This window comes from Oncorhynchus masou, chromosome 14 (assembly GCF_036934945.1).
Source record: "Oncorhynchus masou masou isolate Uvic2021 chromosome 14, UVic_Omas_1.1, whole genome shotgun sequence".
Taxonomy (NCBI): domain Eukaryota; kingdom Metazoa; phylum Chordata; class Actinopteri; order Salmoniformes; family Salmonidae; genus Oncorhynchus; species Oncorhynchus masou.
The window spans coordinates 24,600,107-24,627,921 of NC_088225.1; the positions used below are offsets into that span (position 1 = coordinate 24,600,107).

The window sequence follows — 27,815 nt, forward strand, 5'->3', positions numbered from 1 at the left end:
GAACGAGACATTATACCTTCAGAATGGGAATAAAAAGCGCATAGAGTAGAATAATCGGGTGGATGATTTGGCCCACTAAATGCAGCTAAACCTACAAACACGGGCAAAGAGAGTAAGTAGGGCATCTATATTGCTGTTGTAACGGAATATTGGATGATGTGTTCGGGGACAGGACGAAAGTGGAGTCTATCAAGTCAGTGACACTTTGCAGGACAGGACTAGATGCATTGAAGTTATGTTTTGCTGTTTGTCATCACCTCAAACCACAGTCGGTTGCCCGAAATATTTCAATTTTCCTATTGATATTGAATTTCATTCCAGGCTGGGGTGCATCAACATGCATGGCAGGTGTCCGGTTTTAACGCACCTGGGTGTCTGATATCATGACGCGTCTTATCAGTGTCCATTGACAACCGTTGATCGGTTTTCGTTATTCAGGTGCAAGCTGCTCCTTACTCTGTTATTCCCCGGTGCCACAGGCTATGAAATCCACACAACCAGGCTACTCTAAATGTTTAAGCAGCCGGTCCACACCGTTGACAGCATATCATTGGCACCGATGACACATCCAATTTTCCCATTCCCAGTATTTATAGTGTTTAGTGTTCCCACACGGCCGTATCTCCACGTTGCAGCACGTGTTTACCGGAGATGAAGGCGACCACCTGTGGTAATTAACTGTGTAGTGTGCTCCAAACACTTGTGTGTAGGCCCAACGGAAGAAGGCTGCGAGAAACGTGTTACAACTGAAAAATACTAGAGGCTTCAACTGTGACAAAGCCGTTTAAAACAAGTGTACAGTAAGTGTATATTTTGCATTTCTAAAAATGTATTTTTGATATGAAAGTAAATGGCGTTATGTTTCTAGAACCGTATCACAATTGAGCATCGATTCACATGGCTGTTTCGGCTGCCAGTCAGTCGACCTCCTGATAACAGACAAGGTACTTGGACCTTAAGGAGTAACGTTAGGCTCGACAACACTTAAGAGCACATTCTTGGGCTAGTAGGTAGGCTACTGGAATAAAACACTGACTGTAGAAAACAAATCTGCTGACCGCTAAGCCAAAGATTTGTATAACTAACCCACGATAGACCAGACTGTCATTTCCAATGGGAGCAAATAAATCATAGTGGGCAGAACAAACAAGGTGGTGGGCAGAGCCAAGCACCAGCTAGCGAGGTCCTATTGGCGTTTTCTAGCGTGCATTTGCATTTTTTCGTTAGGGAACGCCTACTATGTGAAGTGCAAGTGTGCAATAACTCTACAAAACTTAGTCCACTCTGTTCTTAACAGATTTTAGTTTTGTGTTCAGAACTGTATTCCGATCAAATGTTTAATCAATGAGAGTTAGCAGAATGCTGGCTAAAAATCCGTCTCCCTCCATCTTCTCCTACTGCCTTGGCTTCCTCACATCACCACATTTTGGTGTAGTGGAAACACTACCCTCATGCTTCAGATTTATACAACCAATGAAATATCTGGCTCATTATTCTAACTGTGGCTAATCTAATCAGTCCATTAAGAGTCTAGACAACGCTCAGCACAGAGCAATGTTGTGTTACGGTAATGGCCGGGCCAGTGGAGTGAGAGGATTATAAACTGCCCCCGTGTTTATCATCAGGCCTCATCATGTCCAGCTCGCTCCTATGGGCAGTGGACGTATACGGGAAGGTGTACAGCCTATCCACCACCAGAGGGCGCTGGGAGCGTGACGAGGACACCCTCCTGGAACTAAAGCGTGTTACCGCTGGACAGAGGTGCAGCTGGGGAATTGGCTGTGACCACCATGTTTACCTCAATATCGACCCTGGGGAGGTGCCAATTCGCTATCGAGAGGAGACATATGAGAACCAGGTATTGTGATAATGCCATGTCACCTCTGCCAACATTTACTTATTTAAACATGTGTGTGTGCGTGCCTGCATATGCACATGCTTGCTTAGTGTCTGTATGTTCAATTCTACCTTACAAAACTGTTTGTTTGGTTTCAGAGGTGGAACCCAGTGGACGGCTTCACTGACGTGCTGCTGCCCACTGACCGTTGGGCCTGGAGTGACCTCACAGGGGGGACCGCCCAGCCGCTTCACAGCTTCCTGTTGCCCTCAAACAGCTGGGAGTGGGAGGGGGACTGGTACGTTGACCAGGTCTGCGCTGGAGGAGACCCCATTGAAACTGGGGTGAGAGACTGGAAGTTGGAATGCCAACAATTGCACAACAAGTCTGGGGTAGCAGACTTTGAGGTGCTCAATGAAGCTATGGAGTGATTCTCAAACGGTACCCTGTTCCCTAGTGCACTACTTTTGACCAGAGCCCTATAGGTCCTACTGAAAAGTAGTGCACTCGAAAGCCTTGGATTCATTAAAACACACGGCTGTTGATTGAGTCGGGCCAACTGCTGACCTCTGAACTCTATTACTCTACAGCTTAATTGTGTGCGTTTTGTGTGTGTGCGCACACATCTGTGTGTTTAGGGCTGGGAGTATGCAGTGGACTTTCCTGCTAACTTCTCCAGAGAGAAGAAGTGGAACTCGTGTGTTTGTCGCAGGCGATGGATTAGAGACAGGATATACAAAGCCAGAGGCTCTTGGACTAAGGTACAGTATGTTGGCCCACAACATGACTTGATTGGTCCACTTCACCTAATTGTGAGCATATGTCGTCCACCATTAGTTTCTGTGCGAGATCTTTTCCCGAGCCTGGTCTATTTGTCTTGCCAACTCACATGTGACAATGACCATAGCATTTGGGAAGACAGCACAAACTGTTCTAGGACCAGGCTAGGAGATCCCCAATGAAGGCTACATGCACTCCTGTAGGTATTACAATACCTCCTGTAAATATACTCTCGTTTTAACAGTTCCTCTCCTGACTGAACCCCCTCAGATCCCCTTGGACCACCCCAAGCAGCCCCCTCTTCCCCTCAGTGACGTTAGCTGTGGAGGCTGGGAGATGAGCGACCAACCCGGGCGATATCACTTCCTGTGGGGTGTGTCCCAACAAGGACAGGTCAGTGTGGCTGATCATCACAGGTTCTTCTGCTATGATGTTTCCTGTGCCTTAATACACCTGCATACAAACCCATTCTTCACACACATTAACAATACCTTTCAAATGGAATGTTGTTCACCTTCATGTTTTGTACGAACTCGCACACTCAGGCCTGCATATCTTAATGATGACAACATAACATAGTCTCAGTGTTGGCAACTTGGTGAGGTGTCAAATACAAGCACACAAGACCATTGTGCAGTTCAAACATTTGGCCACTAGAGGGCAGCATTACTCCATCCATTGTCAATGCATTGCTTAACTTGGTCTTAGACTGTTCTTCCTCTTTTACGTCCAGTCTTGATCTGCTATTCCAGGAATCTCTCAGCATACTTTCCTCTATAGGGATAATATGTGAACAGATCTTCCATTTACACCACTAGAAATATAATGGACTGAGGTCAACGTCACTTATATCAGTGAATGTGAGACTTTCAAAGCAGCGGTTTTCTAAGTTAGTCATATGAGGTGCCTATATGCAAATGCTTTGTGTTCCTACCTTCATTAAATGTTGTTTCATTATCTCTTAATCATCAAATTATAGTGAGAATCTGCACACAGTAACTGAATTAATTTGCATTTCAACCAGAATGTCTGAACTCTTGCCACCCTTAAGAGTTGAGTTAACGCAAGTCTTGAGTGGTGATGTGGACACACACTCATGATAGTGTGATAACGATTAAGGCCCAGGGAAAGCTGAGTCAAGAACAGTTCAGTCTAACCATGGCGGAGCTGCTTCCTCTCTCAGGTGTGGTTCAGGAGTGGCATCCTGCCACAGGTCCCCGAGGGCCAGTGCTGGGAGCAGGTGGAGGCCCCCAGGGAGGTGGCCCAGATCTCTGCCGGACCAGGGGACTTGCTCTGGGCTGTACTCTGGGACGGACAGCTACTGGTCCGTACAGGCATCTGCCTGGACAGCCCTACAGGTATGGGGTGATATTAGGTCCACACAACCATCTTATAGTATACTGATGATGTATTTGGCTATGTGGAAGGGATCATGTAGACAATGACTTGTTGGGTGTGAAGCCAGGTAAAATGTGTGCTCTTTTGGCATGTTTTAGGCTTTTGTCCTATATGGCAGGTTTCCTCTAAAACCATTGGTAGAACTAGAGATTGGCAAACTTTGCGTCACAAGCGTTTGACTCGGAGTTCCAGAGAACCCTGTTCGGTCAACTTTATATTTTGTCTTTTTATTGATTTTACACAATGATGGTAGAAATAGTTTCTTTACTACCCTATCAGGTTCCTCCTGGGTGGTGGTGGATTCTCCCCCAGTAAACGAGGGCGGAACCATCCATGTTGCTGTGGGGGTCAGTGTGGTGTGGGCCGTCACTAAGGACTACAAAGTGAGACAACCTCCACCCCTTCCTGAACTTGTCTCCGAACCAGGAAGGACTCTGGGCCTCGTTGTAGTCTGTAGAGCAGTACCGTAGCCTACCCTACAGAGCAGATCTATAAAGTGTGTGTGTGTGTGTGTCCAGGTGTGGTTTCGGCGGGGGGTGAACTCCCATAACCCCTGTGGCTCAGGATGGATCAGCATCGGTGGGGAGATGATGATGGTGGATGTGGGACTCAATGACCAGGTGAGACAACCCTTGGGATTTAAATGCACTAGATGACTAATAGGGAGTGCTGTGTTGAAGCCACCGTTCCTCCATTTTGCCAATCCCCCACACTGTAAAAAATATTTTGGAAGGTATAGAAATGTATTTATTAATGTTTACATTTGTTTTTGCCTCATTATTCTATTAAAGACACCTTAATGCATACTTTAAAATGAAATTATGCAAGCTAAACATAAAAATATATATTTTTAAATTCCCTTAAAGTAAATTATTTTGAGGTTACTGAGGTTACCGTCCCCACTAAAACAAAATAATTAAATGCATGTAATTTTGTCCTTAACCTTTTTAATTGAAATACTGTAGAATTTCATTAATTCCCATGAGGCACTGTTCCTACTGGGGAGTACCAATATGACTGACCGGTGGCTTCAATGTCTCTCAATAGCCAATACATAGCATCAGCAATCCAGGGTTTATATACATCATTGCACAACACACATCAGGACAACAACAAAAAATGGTTATATTTACATAGGTACATTTGTAATGATCAGTATCTTGTTGTCCTATTTTCTAAGACTTGCTTGTTCTCCTCTCTTAATGGAGAGTGCTGGTTAGAACCTTAGATGTTTGGTGTGGGGCTCTCATCCTCTGTGATAACCGAGTTGTGATTAAAGTGCCATTCTCTCATGTCTGTTTTGATTAAGCATAATTAGATCCTCCTCACATACCATTCAAGTCCTTGTCTGCCCCTTCACCTCCTCCCCCTTCTTCCCAAGCTCAGGTCCTGGCGTTCCCAGCCTTGACCGATTCGCATTTCCCTGGTGGTATATTTCTGTATAGGGCTGGAGTTGATGTCAGGGTGGAGGTTGACGGGGCTGCTGGCTCTGTATCCCTCTGAGTCTAAGAGAGGAGTTTCTAGTACAGCAAACTTGCCCCTCTGTCCTCCTCTCTCTCCGTCTCCACACCCCTCCTCTCTCTCTCCGTCTCCACACCCCTCCTCTCTCTCTCCGTCTCCACACCCCTCCTCTCTCTCTCCGTCTCCACACCCCTCCTCTCTCTCTCCGTCTCCACACCCCTCCTCTCTCTCTCCGTCTCCACACCCCCTCCTCTCTCTCCGTCTCCACACCCCTCCTCTCTCTCTCCGTCTCCACACCCCTCCTCTCTCTCTCCGTCTCCACACCCCTCCTCTCTCTCTCCGTCTCCACACCCCTCCTCTCTCTCTCCGTCTCCACACCCCTCCTCTCTCTCTCCGTCTCCACACCCCTCCTCTCTCTCTCCGTCTCCACACCCCTCCTCTCTCTCTCCGTCTCCACCTCCTCTCTCTCTCCCGTCTCCACACCCCTCCTCTCTCTCCGTCTCCGTCTCCACACCCCTCCTCTCTCTCTCCGTCTCCACACCCCTCCTCTCTCTCTCCGTCACCACACCCCTCCTCTCTCTCTCCGTCTCCACACCCCTCCTCTCTCTCTCCGTCTCCACACCCCTCCTCTCTCTCTCCGTCTCCACACCCCTCCCTCTCTCTCTCCGTCTCCACACCCCTCCTCTCTCTCTCCGTCTCCACACCCCCTCCTCTCTCTCTCCACACCCCCTCCTCTCTCTCTCCGTCTCCACACCCCCCCTCTCTCTCTCTCCGTCTCCACACCCCCTCCTCTCTCTCCTCCGTCTCCACACCCCTCCTCTCTCTCTCCGTCTCCACACCCCTCCGTCTCCACACCCCTCCTCTCTCTCTCCGTCTCCACACCCCTCCTCTCTCTCTCCCACACCCCTCCTCTCTCCACACCCCTCTCCTCTCTCTCCACACCCTCCTCTCTCTCTCCACACCCCTCCTCTCTCTCTCACACCCCCTCCTCTCTCCACACCCCCTCCTCTCTCTCTCCACACCCCTCCCCTCTCTCTCTCCACACCCCTCCTCTCTCTCTCCACACCCCTCCTCTCTCTCTCCACACCCCCTCCTCTCTCTCTCCACACCCCTCCTCTCTCCTCACACCCCCTCTCTCTCTCTCCACACCCCTCCTCTCTCCACACCCCCTCCTCTCTCTCCCACACCCCTCCCTCTCTCTCTCACACCCCTCCTCTCTCTCTCACACCCCTCCCTCTCTCCACACCCCTCCTCTCTCTCCACACCCCTCCTCTCTCTCCACACCCCTCCCTCTCTCTCTCCACACCCCTCCCCTCTCTCTCCACACCCCTCCCCTCTCTCTCCACCCCCTCCCCTCTCTCTCACACCCCCTCCCCTCTCTCTCCACACCCCTCCCCCTCTCTCTCCACACCCCTCCCCTCTCTCTCCACACCCCTCCCCCTCTCTCTCCACACCCCTCCCTCTCTCTCCACACCCCTCCCTCTCTCTCCACACCCCTCCCTCTCTCCCACACCCCTCCCTCTCTCTCTCCACACCCCTCCTCTCTCTCCACACCCCTCCCTCTCTCTCTCACACCCCCCCCCTCTCTCTCTCCACACCCCCTCCTCTCTCTCCACACCCCCTCCCTCTCTCTCACACCCCTCCTCTCCTCTCCACACCCTCCCTCTCTCCACACCCCCTCTCTCTCCACACCCCCCCTCTCTCTCTCACACCCCCTCCTCTCTCTCCACACCCCCCCCTCTCTCTCTCCACACCCCTCCCTCTCTCTCCACACCCCTCTCTCTCTCTCCACACCCCTCCCTCTCTCTCTCCACACCCCTCCTCTCTCTCTCCACACCCCTCCTCTCTCTCTCCCACACCCCTCCCTCTCTCTCTCCACACCCCTCCTCTCTCTCCACCCCCCCCTCCTCTCTCTCTCCACCCCCTCCTCTCTCTCCCCACACCCCCTCCTCCCTCTCTCCACACCCCTCCCTCTCTCCTCCACACCCCCTCCTCTCTCTCTCCACACCCCTCCTCTCTCTCTCCACACCCTCCCCTCTCTCTCCACACCCCTCCTCTCTCCTCACACCTCCCTCTCTCTCCACACCCCTCCTCTCTCTCCACACCCCTCCTCTCTCTCTCCACACCCCCTCCCTCTCTCCACACCCCCTCCCTCTCTCTCCACACCCCTCCTCTCTCTCCACACCCTCCCTCTCTCTCCACACCCCTCCCCTCTCTCTCCACACCCCTCCCCTCTCTCTCCACACCCCTCCCCTCTCTCTCTCCACACCCTCCCTCTCTCTCCACACCCCTCCCCCTCTCTCCACACCCCTCCCTCTCTCTCCCACACCCCTCCTCTCTCTCCACACCCCCTCCCTCTCTCTCCACACCCTCCTCTCTCTCTCTCACACCCCCTCCTCTCTCTCTCTCACACCCTCCCTCTCTCTCTCCACCACCCTCCTCTCTCTCCACCCCCTCCCTCTCTCTCTCTCCACACCCCTCCTCTCTCTCTCTCTCCACACCCTCCTCTCTCTCCACACCCTCCTCTCTCTCTCCACACCCCTCCTCTCTCTCTCCACACCCTCCTCTCTCTCTCCACACACCCTCCTCTCTCTCTCTCTCCACACCCCTCCTCTCTCCACACCTCCTCCACCCTCTCTCTCTCTCCACACCCCCTCCCTCTCTCTCTCCACACCCTCCTCTCTCTCTCCACACCCCTCCCTCTCTCTCTCCACACCCCTCCTCTCTCTCTCACACACCCCCTCCTCTCTCTCTCTCTCCACACCCCTCCTCTCTCTCTCTCTCCACACCCCCTCCTCTCTCTCTCCACACCCCCTCTCTCTCTCTCACACCCCTCCTCTCTCTCTCTCCACACCCTCCTCTCTCTCTCTCCACACCCCCTCCTCTCTCTCTCTCCACACCCTCCCTCTCTCTCTCCACACCCCCTCCTCTCTCTCTCCACACCCCTCCTCTCTCTCTCTCCACACCCCTCCCTCTCTCTCTCTCACACCCCTCCTCTCTCTCTCTCACACACCCTCCTCTCTCTCTCTCCACACCCCTCCCCTCTCTCTCTCTCCACACCCCTCCCTCTCTCTCTCTCCCACCCCCTCCTCTCTCTCCACACCCCTCCCCCTCTCTCTCTCCACACCCCTCCCTCTCTCTCTCTCACACCCCCTCCCTCTCTCTCCACACCCCTCTCTCTCTCTCTCCACACCCCTCCCTCTCTCTCTCTCCACACCCCTCCCTCTCTCTCCACACCCCCTCCTCTCTCTCTCCACACCCTCCCTCTCTCTCTCCACACCCCTCCTCTCTCTCTCTCCACACCCCTCCTCTCTCTCCACACCCCTCTCTCACCCCCTCCCCTCTCTCTCTCTCCACACCCCCTCCTCTCTCTCTCTCCCACCCCTCCTCTCTCTCTCTCTCACACCCCTCCCTCTCTCTCTCTCCACACCCCTCCCTCTCTCTCTCCACCCCCCTCTCTCTCTCCACACCCTCCTCTCTCTCTCTCCACACCCCTCCTCTCTCTCTCTCCACACCCCTCCTCTCTCTCTCTCCACACCCCTCCCCTCTCTCTCTCTCTCCACACCCCCTCTCTCTCTCTCCACACCCCTCCTCTCTCTCTCTCCACACCCTCCTCTCTCTCTCTCCACACCCCCTCCCTCTCTCTCTCCCACACCCCTCCTCTCTCTCTCTCCACACCCCTCCTCTCTCTCTCTCACACCCCCTCCCTCTCTCTCTCTCCACACCCCTCCTCTCTCTCTCTCACACCCTCCTCTCTCTCTCCACACCCCTCCTCTCTCTCTCTCCACACCCCTCCTCTCTCTCTCCACACCCCTCCCCTCTCTCTCTCTCCACACCCCCTCCCTCTCTCTCTCCACACCCCTCCTCTCTCTCTCCACACCCCCTCCTCTCTCTCTCTCCCACACCCCCTCCTCTCTCTCTCTCTCCACACCCCTCCTCTCTCTCTCTCACACCCCCTCCCCTCTCTCTCCACACCCCTCCTCTCTCTCCACACCCCTCCTCTCTCTCTCTCTCCACACCCCTCCCTCTCTCTCTCCACACCCTCCTCTCTCTCCACACCCCCCTCTCTCTCTCCACCCCTCCTCTCTCTCTCTCCACACCCCTCCCTCTCTCTCTCTCCACACCCCTCCCTCTCTCTCTCTCCACACCCCTCCTCTCTCTCTCTCACACCCTCCTCTCTCTCTCCACACCCCCTCCCTCTCTCTCTCCACACCCCCTCCCTCTCTCTCTCTCCACACCCCTCCTCTCTCTCTCTCCACACCCCCCCTCCCTCTCTCTCACCCCCACCCCTCTCCCCTCTCTCTCTCCACACCCCTCCTCTCTCTCTCCCACACCCCTCCCTCTCTCTCTCTCCACACCCCTCCCTCTCTCTCTCTCCACACCCCTCCCTCTCTCTCTCTCCACACCCCTCCCTCTCTCTCCACACCCCCTCCTCTCTCTCTCCACACCCCTCCTCCTCTCTCTCCACACCCCTCCCTCTCTCTCTCCACACCCCTCCTCTCTCTCTCTCCACACCCCCTCTCTCTCTCCACACCCCTCCTCTCTCTCTCCACACCCCCTCCTCTCTCTCTCTCTCCACACCCTCCTCTCTCTCTCCACACCCTCCTCTCTCTCTCCACACCCCTCCCTCTCTCTCTCTCCACCCCTCCTCTCTCTCTCTCCCACACCCCTCCTCTCTCTCCACACACCCCCTCCCACACTCTCTCTCTCCACACCCCTCCTCTCTCTCTCACACCCCCTCCTCTCTCTCTCCACACCCCTCCCTCCTCTCTCTCCACACCCCCTCCTCTCTCTCTCTCTCCACACCCCTCCTCTCTCTCCACACCCCCTCCTCTCTCTCTCTCCCACACCCCCTCCCTCTCTCTCTCCCACACCCCTCCCTCTCTCTCTCCACACCCCTCTCTCTCTCTCTCCACACCCCTCCTCTCTCTCCACACCCCTCCTCTCTCCTCTCCACACCCCTCCTCTCTCTCTCTCACACCCTCCTCTCTCTCTCCACACCCCTCCTCTCTCTCTCCACACCCCCTCCCTCTCTCTCCACACCCCCCTCCTCTCTCTCTCTCCCACACCCCTCCCTCTCTCTCTCTCTCCACACCCCCTCCTCTCTCTCTCTCCACACCTCCTCTCTCTCTCTCACACACCCCTCCCTCTCTCTCTCTCCACACCCCCTCTCTCTCTCTCTCCACACCCCCTCCTCTCTCTCTCTCTCCACACCCCCTCCCTCTCTCTCTCTCCACACCCTCCTCTCTCTCTCCACACCCCTCCTCTCTCTCTCTCTCACCCCCCTCCTCTCTCTCTCTCTCCACACCCCCTCCTCTCTCTCTCCCACCCCCTCCCTCCTCTCACCACCCCTTCTCTCTCCACACCCCCTCCTCCTCTCTCTCTCCACACCCCCTCCCCTCTCTCCCACACCCCTCTCTCTCTCTCCACACCCCTCCACACCCCTCCTCTCTCCACACCCCTCCCTCTCTCCACACCCCCCTCTCTCCACCCCCTCCTCTCTCCACACCCCTCCTCTCTCCTCTCCACACCCCTCCTCTCTCTCTCCACACCCCCTCCCTCTCTCTCTCCACACCCCTCCTCTCTCTCTCTCCCACCCCCTCCTCTCTCTCTCTCACACCCTCCCCTCTCTCTCTCCACACCCCTCTCCACACCCCTCCTCTCTCTCTCTCCGTCTCCACACCCTCTCTCTCTCTCTCCGTCTCCACACCCCTCCTCTCTCTCTCTCCGTCTCCACACCCCTCCTCTCTCTCTCTCCGTCTCCACACCCCTCCTCTCTCTCTCTCCGTCTCCACACCCCTCCTCTCTCTCTCTCCCGTCTCCACACCCCTCCTCTCTCTCTCTCCCGTCTCCACACCCCTCCTAGGCTTGGGTGGTATCCAGCTTGTCATACCTTCATACTGACCATGTCATACCTTTGTAATCCAAAGGTTAGCAATGCTATTAAGTAAATGTAAAATCCCATAGAGAATGCTAACGAGCGTTTTTATAGTCTCTGACCTAAAGAATTTGCAGGACAGATCTCCCAGCTCAAAGTTATACAAGTAACAAAAAAATGCTACTCACAGTTTGCTGTACACTCAAAACAGATTAGACACCAAGGCTCTTGATCCAGGAGGAGATTCTCTCCTGTTACCAAGCAACGCTTGATTTTGAAAGAAGCTAACTTACTACTAAATTAGAGAACCAAATGCACAACTGCAGAGCATTTAGCACAGTGGTCACCAACCGGTTGATAACATTGGACTGGTCGACCTCCAAAGCGTTCCTAGTCAATCACCAAACTTCTCTGTAAAAAAGCCAACGATAAAGCCTTGCTTTCCTATTATTTTTCATGCTGTTGGCGGGCGGTAGGTGCGCCTGATTCAGCAGCCCTAGTGCCAGGAAGGCAGTGTTCCCATTTTGAACCGTTTCATGTGTCTGAAGGTAGAACTCTGTCTATCCAGCAGGCCCAGAGGGCCGATAAAGTGCACCTGTTGACCCACCTCTAGCCAATTAGATAGCACAGATGACCGTGTCTGCACAGTTTCCTTTCGCCATAGACGGTGTAAAAGAAGCCTTGAAACACACAGCAAAGTTGCTATTGTGAGATTTTAAAACCATGACTAGCGAGAGTCAAAGAATTACAGCAAAGAACTGCTGTATTTATGAGTAAGTTTAAGTTCAACACTTTTCTATAAGCCATAAAATGTGCTTTCTCCCTACTTCCACTCACACTACAACCAGCACTGCAGCCTTAATGAAGGAGTACAGCAAAGTGTTTTTATAAGCTTGCCTTGTTGTTAGCGGCTTGTCGAGAGTAGAGGGACAGTGAGTCAGGTGAGAGGCAGCCTCACTTGACTGACCATCAAATTCAGGCCATCAGTCTAGTAAAATAGTCAAGTAATACAACAAATGTGATCTATTACCAGTGTGATCATATACAGTACCTAACATTTTGAAATGATTTATATTTAACTAGGCAAGTCAGTTAAGAACAAATTCTTATTTACAATGACGGCCTAGGAACATTGGAACAGATTTCTACCTTGTCAGCTCAGGGATTCGATCTAGCAACGTTTCGCTTATTAGTCCAACACTCTAACCACTAGGCTACCTGCCCAATAACAACATTGTCAGGACAATTCAAGCATAGCCAATAAGCAGTGATAATGCATTGGGCCTATAGCTTACTGAACAAACCTCTTTGCTACAGAACTGTTTATAATTGGTTAATGTTGCAACGGCTTACGTTAAGTCATGTTTTTAAAAAATAAGGTGGTCTTGACTCAAAGGTTGGTGACCACTGATTTAGCACAATTTAGATGGTTCACTTAAGATATCTTGCTGACAAACTGTTAGTTGGGAATTTCAGACATACTGTAACTAGATCACCTGGTTTGTGCTACACAGTACTGAATAACTCAGGTATTTACTTAATGGCTACAAATATTCAAATGTATTGAGAAAAAATGTAAATAGTTATTGAATAATAACTGTATTGAAAAACCATCCCGGAGTATATACACGGTATACTGCCAAAGCCTAATATCTCCTCCCACTCTCCTGTCTCTCGTTTGTCCCCCCCCCAATGACTCACCTGTCTCCCCTCTCCTACCCCACTCTCCTGTCTCTCGTTTGTCCCCCCCCCAATGACTCACCTGTCTCCCCTCTCCTACCCCACTCTCCTGTCTCTCGTTTGTCCCCCCCAATGACTCACCTGTCTCCCCTCTCTACCCCACTCTCCTGTCTCTCGTTTGTCCCCCCCCAATGACTCACCTGTCTCCCCTCTCCTACCCCACTCTCCTGTCTCTCGTTTGTCCCCCCCCCAATGACTCACCTGTCTCCCCTCTCCTACCCCACTCTCCTGTCTCTCGTTTGTCCCCCCCTCCCCCAAATGACTCACCTGTCTCCCCTCTCCTACCCCACTCTCCTGTCTCTCGTTTGTCCCCCCCCCTCCCCCAATGACTCACCTGTCTCCCCTCTCCTACCCCACTCTCCTGTCTCTCGTTTGTCCCCCCCCCCCAATGACTCACCTGTCTCCCCTCTCCTACCCCCTCTCCTGTCTCTCGTTTGTCCCCCCTCCCCCAACGACTCACCTGTCTCCCCTCCTCTACCCCACTCTCCTGTCTCTCGTCTGTCCCCCCCCCCTCCCCCAATGACTCACCTGTCTCCCCTCTCCTACCCCCTCTCCTGTCTCTCGTTTGTCCCCCCCCCTCCCCCAACGACTCACCTGTCTCCCCTCTCCTACCCCCCTCTCCTGTCTCTCACTTCCCCCTCCTCTCTGAAACAGGAGTCTCTCTCCGCTACTCTAACCAGCGTTCCCAGCCCAGCCTTATATATCCTTGGCCTATATTCTGTGCCATATTGGACACCAGCTAATTTGAGTAGGGCAATACATCATATTTCAGTCCTGTCCCAGAGTTATGGATGCCACTTGTATTAGATGGCACTAGGGTTAAATGGCCTTTTAAAGTAGCACCTGACAGCAGGCCTTTGGGTCAATCTATATTGGTTTTTACTGTATCTATATTGTATTTTTACTGTATCTATATTGTATTTTTACTATATCATAATGTATTTTTACTACATCATAATGTATTTTTACTGTATTGTGTTCAACTGTTCTCTGGCATATAACCAACTTGACGCTCAACCCCCTAGAGACTATTGATGTGTTGGTGCATCAATCGAACACAATAAAATCCTCATCAAAATCTGTCAGTTTATGCAAGAAATATCTGCATGGGCTGCGTCTCATTCCTGCTGTCGTCCTTCTGCATTTGCGGTGGAAAGTGGTAGAGCCAAAGCTCTGTCAGACCAGGAGACATCCTGAAAATCTGTCCTTTCGCTAAAACCTCTGTAGCATCCAAACGGTTTGGCCTATAAACGATTATGACCACTCTATAGAAAGATGAGACTCTCACGAACACGATGGGGTTCTTACAAGTGTCACGGGACTCAACGCTGATGTGACAACGTTTGTCTGTAGTGGCCAAACCATTTGGGCTACAAACTACTATGATCCCACTGTAGAAAGGGGAGACTCATGAACATGGTGTCAGGGGACTCATCTAAAGGTAACCCATACAAATTAATGTAAGGATGGAGGTAGTTTTGTGCCAACAAAAATAGACTTATAGGAATGAATAAGTAGTCCAGCCACAGTGGGGGGTGTGATGTTGAGGATAACACTTTGCTTATGAATAAGCCACTATAAATGTTTTATAATTTAAAGGTGTGGGGAGTTGGAGAGGACCGTGGTCTGTATTTCAGGAAGGGTGTCACCGCATCGGAGCCCAGTGGTAGGGGCTGGATACCTGTTTCTGCCCAATGGGGTCACAGCAAAGAGATGGTCCAACCCAGGTCAGTTGCATACGGAGTACACACAGAGAATGCTCACTTTCCAGTGTTTTTGCATTGTATTAGATTTCATATATTTTGGGGGGAATAAAACCACCCGCAGGTCGCCAGTTGGGGAACGCTGGTGTATATGTTCTTAAGACTACATTTAGGCTTAACAATTACTGTACACGGAGATGCAGTTTTATTTTGATAGTTGTCTCATGTTACCAAATGATTTACTGAGCTCTTTGGCTGTCACAAACATACTGTATGTGTGTCTTTATGAGTGGTGCATTTATACTCATATGAGTGGTACCCCCCTTCCGTCTCTGTTGTCCAGTGCTGGCTGTGAGTTCGGGGGACAGGTGACCAATGCTTCCCATGGCTCTGTTCTGACCTGCGAGGACTCAGGGGACACAGAGCTCCTCCTCACCACCATCCCCCCGAGGCCACAGGACACCCCCAAAGCCTTCATCCCCACCAGTGACAGCTTCATCTCCAGCCTGGTGGCTGACCGTGAGCCCCTGAGGACCCCCACACCCTCCCCCAAAAAGCCACCCCAGGGGAAGGACAGCGAGGCCACCCCAGCCCCGATGTGCAATGTGGACCTGGACGCAGCTCAGAGCCCCCAGGGAGAGGCATCTTCTCTTGGCAGAGCAGGGGACGTGGGACCCCCCTCAGTGGCCACCTACCCCCTGGGTCTGGAGCCCCCTCTGGGTTTGGGGGAGGAGGATGGGCCTGTATGGGCCTGGATCTCTGGTGGAGGCTGTGATGTGGACCATACAGCTCAGATGACCTGGCTCAGGCCTGCAGGTACGGAGGAACACTCACCAGCCAATCAGAATTTTAGACCACTACCTAGTATGAAACGCACCGATCATCTCACTGCTGATAGGTACTTATTACAGTGGGAGGCCAGTCCTTCTCTTGCTAGAACAAACGCGGTACCTGCTGTGTGCTGACCCGGTACCGACGAACCTACCAATACTACTTGTAGAATCACAATGATCGTCAGTGGTCAACAACTTGACTTTGAGCCAATCAGAGAGCACGAACCCTCATGAGGGGGAGCCATCAAAAAAACGTCCACGGATGAGCCGCGAGTTGACTAGTGGAGGCTATTCAGCAGGATAAATGTCCCAAAAAAGTACAACCTGCAATGTTTTGTAGGAGCTCGAGGTGAGACGTCGTCCGTCGGTGCAATCTTAGCCTATGTTGTGCTAGCTAGCGAATATTCTAACACTAGCTAGCTAAACATTTGGCTATGGGCTGGCACTGGCAGTATGGGATTATGGAGAGTGAATTAAATTGTTTCTTCGTCATCTTGCTAGGTAGTGTCTGTGTGAACACTTAAAGAGATTGACTGCCGACACTGTTCAGGCAGGTAAACGTTTGACAATGATACCGGTGTGTCTGCGCTCTGCCTAACTTATTAAATAGGCTAATTCTATGACTCTTTCCTGGTGAAGTCACATGGTTAAGGAAAAATCCTTGTCCTGATATCTCTATCGAACTCTTAAATCACTTGTTTATCCTGTCTGTTATCTGCGTGCACCAGACCCATGCTCCACTGTGTTATTCTATCCTGTCTGTTATCTGCGTGCACCAGACCCATGCTCCATTGTGTTATTCTATCCTGTCTGTTATCTGTGTGCACCAGACCCATGCTCCACTGTGTTATTCTATCCTGTCTGTTATCTGAGTGCACCAGACCCATGCTCCACTGTGTTATTCTATCCTGTCTGTTATCTGCGTGCACCAGACCCATGCTCCATTGTGTTATTCTATCCTGTCTGTTATCTGCGTGCACCAGACCCATGCTCCACTGTTATTCTATCCTGTCTTATCTGTGTGCACCAGACCCATGCTCCACTGTGTTATTCTATCCTGTCTGTTATCTGTGTGCACCAGACCCATGCTCCACTGTTATTCTATCCTGTCTGTTATCTGAGTGCACCAGACCCATGCTCCACTGTGTTATTCTATCCTGTCTGTTATCTGTGTGCACCAGACCCATGCTCCACTGCCCTGTCCATTGCCCCTGTTGAACCAGAAGCCTCGACAGCTAGGAAGGCCGAGACCACCACCAGTAAGGAGCCAGTGGAGAGAAGCGCGGTAAGACTGTTAAACTATTAACGTTACTGCTCATTTTTTTAGGAGTCATGATTTTGCTGAGGTGGTGCTAGAAGTAGGGACAGTGACTTTTTAAATGGAGTTGTCTAATGAACACTGTGTACGGGTCAGTCTGTGTGGGTGAGGAAGGGCAGCATGCGCTGGTGGAGGGACTGGAAGCCCTATCGCTGGGTGGATGTGTGCGTGGCCCTGGAGCAGTCCACCAACGTCAATGGCAAGAGGGATGCCATCTTCTTCATCTACTTCACCCAGTATGACGAGAAGAAGGTGAGGGAGACTCAATGACACTCAAATTCCTTAAACGTCCATCCATCCTTCCTCTCTTCATTGAAGTAATCACTGAATAGAAATGACTGGAGAGGTGAAAGCCATGTTGTGGAGCCAAGGCCTTTCTCACCTACAGTATCTAAAGAGTAGATGCCTACTACTCAGAATATACCGCTATGCTACTGTACTGCTTTGAATTGTTCAATCATTTTCATTTCTGGATTGGATGTCAGTGGTCAGAATAATCTTCTCTCTCCCTCCGTTTCGCTATCTTTCTCAGTACCTCCATGTGTTTATAAGTGATGTGACGGTGCTGGTTCCTGTGCTGAAGGAAAACTCCCATCATGCCTTTGCGGTGTACACGTCAGATAGCACAAAACAAAGATGGCCGCTGATCCTGGCTGCACAGACTGAGAAGGACATGGCTGACTGGGTAGGTCTGGAAAGGCTTCCATTCAGATATAAACAGCACATATGTTTTGAATGGATAGATATTCTAATGCCATTTTATTTATTTTTTACATGAATTTGGATTTTTTTACAACAGCCTTCAAGTTAACTTCCCAGTTGAAGTAGCCTTGCCAGAGATAAGAAATCAGGGTTGCGTCCCAAATGGCACTATGGGCCCTGGTCAGAAGTAATGCACTACATAGGGAATAGGGTGCCATGTGGGGCACAGCCACAGTACGAGAGGATACCAGATACTCTAGAAAGTGTCACTGTTGTCCACATGTAATGTAAAGCCTTTACCTAAAACCACTTTATAAATGTAGTCCAGTAATATTACTTTTATCCATCTGGACTGTACCATTGGCCATATCTCTGAAGGGGTGTCTTTGTCTTTCCTGTGCAGCTGTCCCTGTTGGCTGGGTGCTGCTGTGAGGCCAGAGGGATCTGGGGAACCCCCTCCCGACAGGCCCTGTGGTCAGTCACCTCCAAGGGGGACGTGATGGTCCACGAGCCCTCTCCCTGTCTGGAGGCCCCGGCACACACCTTGCCCTGTGACATGATGTGAGCTTTACCTCTACCGACATGCCACACACTGAGCTTTACCTCTACCGACATGCCACGCACTGAGCTTTACCTCTACCGACATGCCACGCACTGAGCTTTACCTCTATCGACATGCCACGCACTGAGCTTTACCTCTATCGACATGCCACGCACTGAGCTTTACCTCTATCGACATGCCACGCACTGAGCTTTACCTCTATCGACATGCCACGCACTGAGCTTTACCTCTACCGACATGCCACGCACTGAGCTTTACCTCTACCGACATGCCACGCACTGAGCTTTACCTCTACCGACATGCCACGCACTGAGCTTTACCTCTACCGACATGCCACGCACTGAGCTTTACCTCTACCGACATGCCACGCACTGAGCTTTACCTCTACCGACATGCCACGCACTGAGCTTTACCTCTACCGACATGCCACGCACTGAGCTTTACCTCTACCGACATGCCACGCACTGAGCTTTACCTCTACCGACATGCCACGCACTGAGCTTTACCTCTACCGACATGCCACGCACTGAGCTTTACCTCTACCGACATGCCACGCACTGAGCTTTACCTCTACCGACATGCCACGCACTGAGCTTTACCTCTACCGACATGCCACGCACTGAGCTTTACCTCTATCGACATGCCACGCACTGAGCTTTACCTCTATCGACATGCCACGCACTGAGCTTTACCTCTACCGACATGCCACGCACTGAGCTTTACCTCTACCGACATGCCACGCACTGAGCTTTACCTCTACCGACATGCCACGCACTGAGCTTTACCTCTATCGACATGCCACGCACTGAGCTTTACCTCTACCGACATGCCACGCACTGAGCTTTACCTCTACCGACATGCCACGCACTGAGCTTTACCTCTACCGACATGCCACGCACTGTTATGTTTCTGTGTCTCCTCCTCACTCAGTTCTCTCTCCTTTTTTCATCCTTGCTCTTTTCAACAATGACAGCCACTTACACACTGTAGCATGTTCCTTCACTGCTTTGAAGCCAACCAACCACGTACCTCTGTTCTTTTCTCTGTTCTTGCACTCATATAGCTAACACTTGGGATGTCCCCTGTTTGGCTAACATAACTCACCTGACGTAGATTTATTAGCTATTACTAACCTGCTAAAACAATTATCTTATCTCTGGTAATCTTAAGCATAGAACTTAGCACTAACTTCTGTCTTATTGCTAACAATTGGTGCTAGTGTCTGTCTTTTGCTGGATGCTAACCACAGGTGGGTGGTGGCACCGTAATTAAGGATGACGGCTTCATACTAATGGCTGGAATGTAATAAGTGGAATGTTATCAAGCACATGGTTTCCATGTGTCTGACACCACCCCATTCCCAATATTCTTATTATGAACCATCCTCCCCTCGTCAGCCTCCTGTGACGCTAACGCTGTCTGGGCGCTAACCGCTAGCTGTACTGTCTGGTCCTGGTACAGGTTTTGGCTGCAGGTCCCGGGCCACCTGCGCTGTGTAGAGTCTAACAGTCTGGGTGTGGTGTGGGGGATCGGGTATGACGGCACCGCCTGGGTCTACTCTGGTTCGGGCAGCGCTGCTGAGGAAGAGCCCCCTCAGGGTAATAAATGACCCCTCAGTCTCCCAGGCCACCACAGTCTTGTGTTGTGTTCATTAGGCACCAAACGGACTACCCAGACTTGTCCAATAAGAAACACTTATTTTCAATTTACTTTGGGAAAAAAAAAAACATTTTCCCTTAATGAACATGCCTGTGATGGTTTTCAATCATTTCTTCCATGTAACTTAAGTCATTGATTGACCTTAATTAAAGATGAAATGTAGCCAACACTGAGTGCGGTTCTTGAGGACTCAAGTTGTTCACCCCTACCTTAGACTGGGCCTTTGCTAGTCCACCCTGTAAGCTTCTTTCATCTTCACACTTTAAACTTCTTTACCTTCGACCTACAGTAGGTTGACGGTAACAAAGATTGCGACAAGTTTGGATTCCATGTGGAAGCTTTTAGAAAAGAGACCGTTCTGGGATATTAGAGTCCTCTTGTTTTAACCTTTGTCATCTTTAACCTGCTTCTACAGTTATAGCTAATGTGTATTAAAATAGAACTAACTGCAGGGATAAAGTAACAATTCAAAGTACTGTATTAGAGAACTAGATAGTCAATTATTACTGATGAATAACTTACAACATCAGACTTATTATAGCAGAGTTGTGCCTTTCCTCTGTTTGTAGGAGACAGTCGTATCCTGCACACACAGACAGATGGAAGGACTGTGTACGTCTATGAGAACCAGCGATGGAACCCTGTGACCGGATACACAGACAAGTACAACCATCTGTCTCACGTGACTGTTGGCTGGGTTGTAATAATGTCCTAGACACGTCCGCCTGCTCCTCTACAGGTCAGTGTGTGTGTGTGTGTAATATACACTTTGCCACCCTTGCAGGCTTCTCCCCACAGACCGGTTCCCGTGGAGTGATGACACCGGTTTTACAGAGTGCACCAAGTCCACCACCCACCCTCCCTCGCCTCAGTGGAGCTGGGTAGGTCGTCCTGGTCCTCAAACCTCTTATTACAGCTAACAGTCCAATGGTGTATTTAATGTAACTGTATGTTGAGTTGTTCATGTTGTACTCTCCCGCTCCATCAACATGAAACATGCCTCTGCTTTGCCAGGTGACAGAGTGGGCCGTGGACTTGTCTTTCTCAGGAGGGACAGACAGAGAGGGGTGGCAGTATGCAGCAGACTTCCCTGTGTAAGATACACATGGCCATTCATATTTCATCAACCTTATATAATGTCCAACACTTATCTTAGAAAAAGTAGTGTGTTGATTGACTGTTCTGTGTCTCTGTCATCTAGGACGTTTCATGGCAACAAGAGCCTGAAGGACTTTGTCAGGCGTCGGCGCTGGGTCAGGTATAGTCTGCGCTGGGTCAGGTGTAGTCTGCGCTAGGTGTAGTCTGCGCTGGGTCAGGTGTAGTCTGCGCTGGGTCAGGTGTAGTCTGCGCTGGGTCAGGTGTAGTCTGCGCTGGGTCAGGTGTAGTCTGCGCTGGGTCAGGTGTAGTCTGCGCTGGGTCAGGTGTAGTCTGCGCTGGGTCAGGTGTAGTCTGCGCTGGGTCAGGTGTAGTCTGCGCTGGGTCAGGTGTAGTCTGCGCTGGGTCAGGTGTAGTCTGCGCTGGGTCAGGTGTAGTCTCACTCACTCAAACATTTCATTTGGAAGAGGATGATGATGATGTTTCTCGTTTCCACACAGGAAGTGTAAAATCACCCTGACTGCCCCATGGCAGGAAGTCCCGCCCATCCCCCTAAGTGATATCACAGTGTTGCCGTGCCTGGCTCAGAGCAGTATGGAGCAGGTCTCAGTCTGGGGCCTCAGTGACAAGGGGGACGTCCTGTGTCGCCTTGGGGTCACCCCCCAAAACCCTGCGGTGAGGAACACCCCCAAACTTACAACCTGGGACTTACTAACTAAAAACACTCATTACTACATCACAAAATAACATCCTCTTTGCTTGAACAAATCTTTTCACTGTTATTCTTCTATATAACAGAATTCAGCACCCTCTTCAGTCTTTTTTTACAATGCATTCTGACCAAACCTCAGCATCCAGCTTTCTCACGTTCCCAATTGAATACGTTACGAGTCTAGGACGTACACTACATGCTCGTCAAACATCTCATTCCAAAATCATGTGCATTAATATGCAGTTGGTCCCCACCCTTTGCTGCTATAACAGCCTCCACTCTTCTGGGAAGACTTTCCACTAGATGATGGAATATTGCTGCAGGGACTTGCTTCCATTCAGCCACAGGAGCATTAGTGAGGTTGGGTGTATGCCTGGTTCGCAGTCTGCATTTCAATTCATCCCAAAGGTGTTCGATGGCGTTGAGCTCAGGGCTCTGTACAGGCCATTCAAGTTCTTCCACACCAATTTTTACAAACCATTTCTGTATGGACCTTGCTTTGTGCACTGGGGCATTGACATGCTGAAACAAGAAAAGGCCTTCCACAAAGTTGGAAGCACAGAATCGTCTAGAATGTAATTGTATTCTGTAGCATTAAAATTTCCCATCACTGGAGCAAAGGGACCAAGCTTGACCCATGAAAAACAGCCCCAGACTATGCCTTTGTGCAGGCAATGTTCTCCTGGCTTCCGCCAAACCCAGATTCGTCCATCGGATTGCCAGATGGTGAAGCATGATTTGTCACTCCAGAGAACGTGTTTCCACTGCTCCAGAGTCTAATGGTGGCGAACTTTACAACGCTCCAGCTGCCGCTTGGCATTGCGCATGGTGATCTTAGGCTTGTGTGTGGCTGCTCAGCCATGGAAACCCATTACATGACGCTCCAGACCAACAGTTCTTGTGCTGATGTTGCTTCCAGAGGCAGTTTGGATCTCGGTAGGGAATGTTGCAACCGAGGACAGACGATTTTTACGTGTTATCACTCAGTCCCGTTCTGTGAGCTTGTGTGGCCTACCAGTTCGCGGCTGAGCCGTTTGTTGCTCCTGGACTTTTCCACTTCACAATAACTTCACACAGCACTTAAAGTTGACGGGGGCAGCTCTCGCAGGGCAGAAATGGTGTTAATTGACTTGTTGGAAAGGTGGCATCCTATAACAGTGCCACATTGAAAGCCACTGAGCTCTTCAGTATGGGCCATTCTACTGTCTGTCTATGGAGATTGCATGGCTGTGTACTCAATTTTATACACAGGTCAGCAACCATTGTGGCTTAAATAGCTGAACGCACTAATTTAAATGCATGTCCATGTACTTTTGACAACTTTTTGTTGCTAATACTAAAAACAAACATATTTAATGTTCTATTGCATTCTGTGGTGCTGTCCTGTTGCTTGTTCCTGCTATCTCTGACCATACCATCCCAGGGTTCCTCGTGGCTCCACGTGGGTACTGACCAGCCCTTCAAGTCCATCTCCATCGGGGGAGGTCACCAGGTGTGGGCCATTGCCAGGGACAGAGCTGTGTTCTACAGGGGCTCAGTGTCTGCCAGAAACCCTGCAGGTGAGACCCAAATGCTGGGGAGGTCCTTCTGAGATGCTGGATAGATACAGATGGCTTACAGTGCTCTATGACTAAAATAGACAACTACAAATACATTTCTTTTTGAAGGCACATAATGGCCTGTTTCTTAGACACAGATCACTGTAAGGCTAGTACTGGACTTAAAAGCATACCACTCATTATACTCCATTCCAGGCGGTGTCAGAGGAAGGCCCTAAAAATTGCCAAAGACTCCAGCCACCCCAGTCATAAACTGTTCTTTCTGCTACCGCATGGCAAGCGGTACTGGAGCTCTAGGTCCAAAAGGCTTCTAAACAGCTTCTACCCCCAAGCCATAAGACTGCTGAACAGCTAACCAAATGCCCCCCTTTTTCCTACTGCTGCTACTCGCTGTTTATTATTTATGCATAGGCACTTTACACCTACGTACATATTACCTCCACTAACCTGTACCCCTGCACATTGCCTCGGTATGGGTAACCCCGTATAGCCTTGTTTTTTTTGTTGCTGCATTGTTGGTTAAGGGGTTGTAAGTCAGATCTACACTTGTTGTATTTGGTGCATGTGACAAATAAAATTTGATTTTCAATTGAAAGTATATTTCAGTCCAGGACGAGGTTTAATGTTTCCCATTTCCTGGCCCGTATTGAACCTAATTGTAGTTAGTCAACTAGTTTTAGTTGGGTCTTTGTCATTGTTCTGCAGGAGAGTGTTGGTACCACATCCCTTCCCCACCCAAACAGAGCCTCAGACAGCTGTCTGTAGGGAGAACCTCTGTCTACGCCGTGGACGAAAACAGTGAGTAGCCACAACCTGTGGGTCAGCTCTTTCAATGCTTGCTTTGCAGGAGAGCTGCTCTCTGGTAAGTCAATGATGGACAAATGTTTATATAATTGACAGGGACAGTGCACATTAATCAACATTTGTCCATCAATGTAAATGTGCCTGGATAAGGAAAACGTATATTTCCATCTGCATTTTCATCCGTAATCCCTAGATGGATGAAACAACCAGGATCAATGTTTCCTAACTAATGGAATATTTAGGAAACTCTCCTGACCACTGTTCTCCCCTGGTGTGTGTGTGTGTGTAGGTAACCTGTGGTACAGACAGGGCCTGACTCCCAGCTACCCCCAGGGCTCAGCCTGGGAGCTCCTCTCCAACAACGTGACCAAAGTCTCAGTAGGACCTCTAGATCAGGTCAGTATGCTTTTTTTTTGTGTGTATGCTAATTTTAGTGGTAAGTTAACTTATTTTCTACTTCAATACCTGGTCCTGTGGTGTTGTCTAGGTGTGGGTGATAGCAGACTTGGTCCCAGGCTGCCCCAGTGAGCTGTCTGTTCCTGGAGCTGTTTGTCACAGGCTGGGGGTGGGACCTATGCAGCCCAAGGGCCAGTCCTGGGACTACGGCATCGGGGTGAGTCATTACCAACTTGGTGTTGATTTTGATGTCTGCTCCAAAGACATTGGCCGTTTCCCAAATGGCACCGTATTCCCTAAATAAATCATAACTTTTTATCAGGCCTATGGGCCAGACATTGTGCAGTATCTGAAATACCTCCGTTAAGATGGTAAGTTAATGTGAGGAACGCTGTCTTTCAGGGAGGATGGCAGCACATCAGTGTGAGAGGGAACTCCACAGAGGCTCTACGTGCCACCCCAGTCCTTACTGGATCCACCCCCCGTAGCCCACTCCCTGCCAAGCCAGTCCTTACTGACACCACCCCCCGTAGCCCACTCCCTGCCAGGCCAGTCCTTACTGACACCACCCCCCGTAGCCCACTCCCTGCCAGGCCAGTCCTTACTGACACCACCCCCCGTAGCCCACTCCCTGCCAAGCCAGTCCTTACTGACACCACCCCCCGTAGCCCACTCCCTGCCAGGCCAGTCCTTACTGACACCACCCCCCGTAGCCCACTCCCTGCCAAGCCAGTCCTTACTGACACCACCCCCCGTAGCCCACTCCCTGCCAGGCCAGTCCTTACTGACACCACCCCCCGTAGCCCACTCCCTGCCAGGCCAGTCCTTACTGACACCACCCCCCGTAGCCCACTTCCTGCTAGGATACCTTTGTCAAAGGAGAACGGGAACTCTGTGGGTCTGTAGGGTCTCTACTAACCCGCCCCTCCATCTCTACCCACAGCCCTGTGTGTGCCTGATTCCATTTCCAATACAACCCAGCACAAACATGGTAATGTTGGTCTAAATGTAAAGAGCATGAATTGGTTGGTTATTTAAATCACTTAGTGCTGGGCTGAAACATGTTGGCCACCTTTGACCCAGCACTGGAAGTATTAGTGCTTCTGTCAGTTTATCCATTCCACGGTCTGAACTTTAGTGGCAGGTGCTAAGAGAAGTGGTTAGGGTGAGAAATGGAACCGAGCCTGTGTCCCATACAACACACGCCACTCCCTTGGACCTCTGTGTAGTCTTGCTTTGTATGATTTTGTTTTTGCTTCCTCATTTGCCTAGTTGACACACCTTGTATGTAATGCTTTGGAATTTGTTTACTGTCATCTTGGTTTGGCTGCATGATGTTGTAGTGGTTGAAGTAGCTTTTTCTTCAGAACTAAAAATATCAACTCTAGTCATAGCTCTGGGCTTCCATGACAAGGATTATTTAATCAATTTACAACCAGATTTTTTTTCCTCAGATGGTTAAACAATACAGACCTGAATAGCATCTATTTGCTGTGTTATGTATTAACATCCAGAATGTTATGAATAGGACCAGGAGTTCTGCTTGAGTCACATGATCTGCAGAAGCTCCAGGCTCTAGTTATGACGTGTCCCTGGTGGATTACTTCAGTATTCCATGCAGATACTGAGGCCGGGATTCAAACAGCACTGTGCCTACATTGCATTACACTAATGACAATTTCCTGGATGTTAGGTGATGTCAGCTACCTTTAAAGTGCAGCGTAATGTCTGCGCACGTTTGAATTCCTGTCTGAGTTTGCTGTGGCCTTGACTGTTGAAGCTGTGAATATTCTCTTACAAGGACCGACAACTGAAATAAATTCCAAAACAGCTCTGCAACCTTGGGTGTTCTTTGTATGGGCCTGGAGTTTCACTATACCTGTACAAACAGATGTTATGTAAAGATCTATTTAACATTTTGTTCTACCAAGATTGGCTAGTTGAGCACAGTGTTACTCAACCATCAATCCTATCAGACAAGCTATAGAAGTAAATGTGCATTTATTTCCATATTAAACATTTCATTCAAATACACTAAGCATGATCATCAATATGAAGTAAAAATATTACAATTTGTAAAATTTACAGTTATGGACAGAATGGATTTTCTTGTTTGTCTTAAGGTGCTTCACAATAGGATGTTGATGTAATTTTAGGAAGTGTCTGGCGCTAATAGTATTACATACCTGCCGGAGTGGCAGCTTGTAAAAATGGGAAAGCTGTTCTGACTAGATGTGCATTACATTTCTACACTTCAAAAACAAACACTGAAGTGTACCATCTAAATGTTAATATCTTTAAAGCTGGTGGACCAAAACTTGCTTTTGGTCCACGAAAATATTTCAAAGTGAAATTGAGCAACCAGTGAGTGATTTCCACTAGATGGTAGTCAGAACAGCTTTCCCATTCAGACAGGAACTCCACAGCAATCACAATGCTAGCAGGGTAGTGGCCGTTACATATCACTCCTGTTACAGCAGATATGGACATTTTCTCAAATTACAATTCAATCTTGTGTAGCACCTTTCAATTGAACCGTTGTCAATTACTGTGATATGTTACTCTAAACGACAACCTCATACCTAGGACTTGATTCCATCATTCCCCATGTACAGACAAAATGAAACATTTATATACATCAGTACAGTTTAACATTAAGTTAGCCTAATCAAATGTGCAAGATTAAGCAAATGTATATACTGTAGAATAAAACAGGATTTCCTTAAATAAAATACAGTTCAAGTTTAACTGAAAGAACACAGGCTGCTGGTAGTAGAGGTTAACCTTGTCTAGAACACTGGAGGTGAGGAGAAAAGGTTTATGTATCTGAAGACTTAAATCAGGGGAAACCTTGACAAGTCACTAAACATCGTTTCATCTGTGTAGAACCCATTGAGTCTGGAAGAAGGGTTTGACCTACAGGAACAGAAAGACCATGAAAAGCTCACCTTGCTGATCCAGCTAAATAATTGTTTATATACATCATACCGGAGACCGTCCGTTGAGTGGCGCCGGGGTGCTATGGCAACAATCCTTAAGGTAATCTTTACCTTGGCTGTGTCACATGCAGTAGTCAGTGAGAATAACCCGTGTAGAATTGGTTTGACATAGTAAACCAAACAGAACAGGCATGTCTGTCTTGGTTGAGTTAATGTAAGATCCCTGTACAGTACCAGAGAAATGATCTGCATCCCAAATAGCACCCTTTAGGGTGCTGTTTGGAACAGTGACACATCCCTACTGGCTGCTCCTATTAAACTCAGACCCACAAAATGAATCAAAAAGGTACTCATTGCACATTTGTTTCACAAAACATTGACAATTCAAACCAACTTTTTACTCGTGTCTCCTGATGCAAACTCAGTCACTAGGCTTGTG

General features: G+C 49.9%; 1 protein-coding gene across 2 annotated transcripts; it reads left to right on the forward strand.

Moving 5' to 3' along the window:
* On the forward strand, window positions 1–27,700 carry tecpr1b (tectonin beta-propeller repeat containing 1b). 2 transcript variants are annotated; one of them, XM_064986973.1, is made up of 26 exons: window positions 1–112; window positions 711–800; window positions 1,626–1,858; window positions 1,996–2,181; window positions 2,476–2,598; window positions 2,888–3,010; window positions 3,801–3,975; window positions 4,295–4,398; window positions 4,534–4,635; window positions 14,694–14,821; window positions 15,141–15,613; window positions 16,812–16,915; window positions 17,045–17,200; window positions 17,481–17,633; window positions 18,054–18,211; window positions 19,674–19,810; window positions 20,441–20,534; window positions 20,656–20,752; window positions 20,886–20,965; window positions 21,073–21,129; window positions 21,467–21,641; window positions 23,102–23,237; window positions 23,943–24,035; window positions 24,331–24,437; window positions 24,529–24,654; window positions 24,840–27,700. In XM_064986973.1, exons 3-26 carry the CDS (start codon window positions 1,634–1,636, stop codon window positions 25,341–25,343), a joined length of 3,816 nt encoding a protein of 1,271 aa, XP_064843045.1. In that variant the 5' UTR covers window positions 1–112; window positions 711–800; window positions 1,626–1,633; the 3' UTR covers window positions 25,344–27,700. The 2 variants fall into 2 exon arrangements, with proteins under 2 accessions (XP_064843045.1, XP_064843047.1); XM_064986975.1 differs by lacking the exon at window positions 711–800.
* Window positions 27,701–27,815: the final 115 nt, after the last annotated feature.

What these genes read in the sequence shown, in the direction of transcription:
- tecpr1b (XM_064986973.1), top strand. Translation starts at nt 1,634, where the DNA reads ATGTCCAGCTCGCTCCTATGGGCAGTGGACGTATACGGGAAGGTGTAC. An exon ending in GAGACCCCATTGAAACTGGG is followed by an intron (nt 2,182 to 2,475) that starts GTGAGAGACTGG and finishes CTGTGTGTTTAG; the next exon opens with GGCTGGGAGTATGCAGTGGA. An exon ending in AGGCGTCGGCGCTGGGTCAG is followed by an intron (nt 21,130 to 21,466) that starts GTATAGTCTGCG and finishes GTTTCCACACAG; the next exon opens with GAAGTGTAAAATCACCCTGA.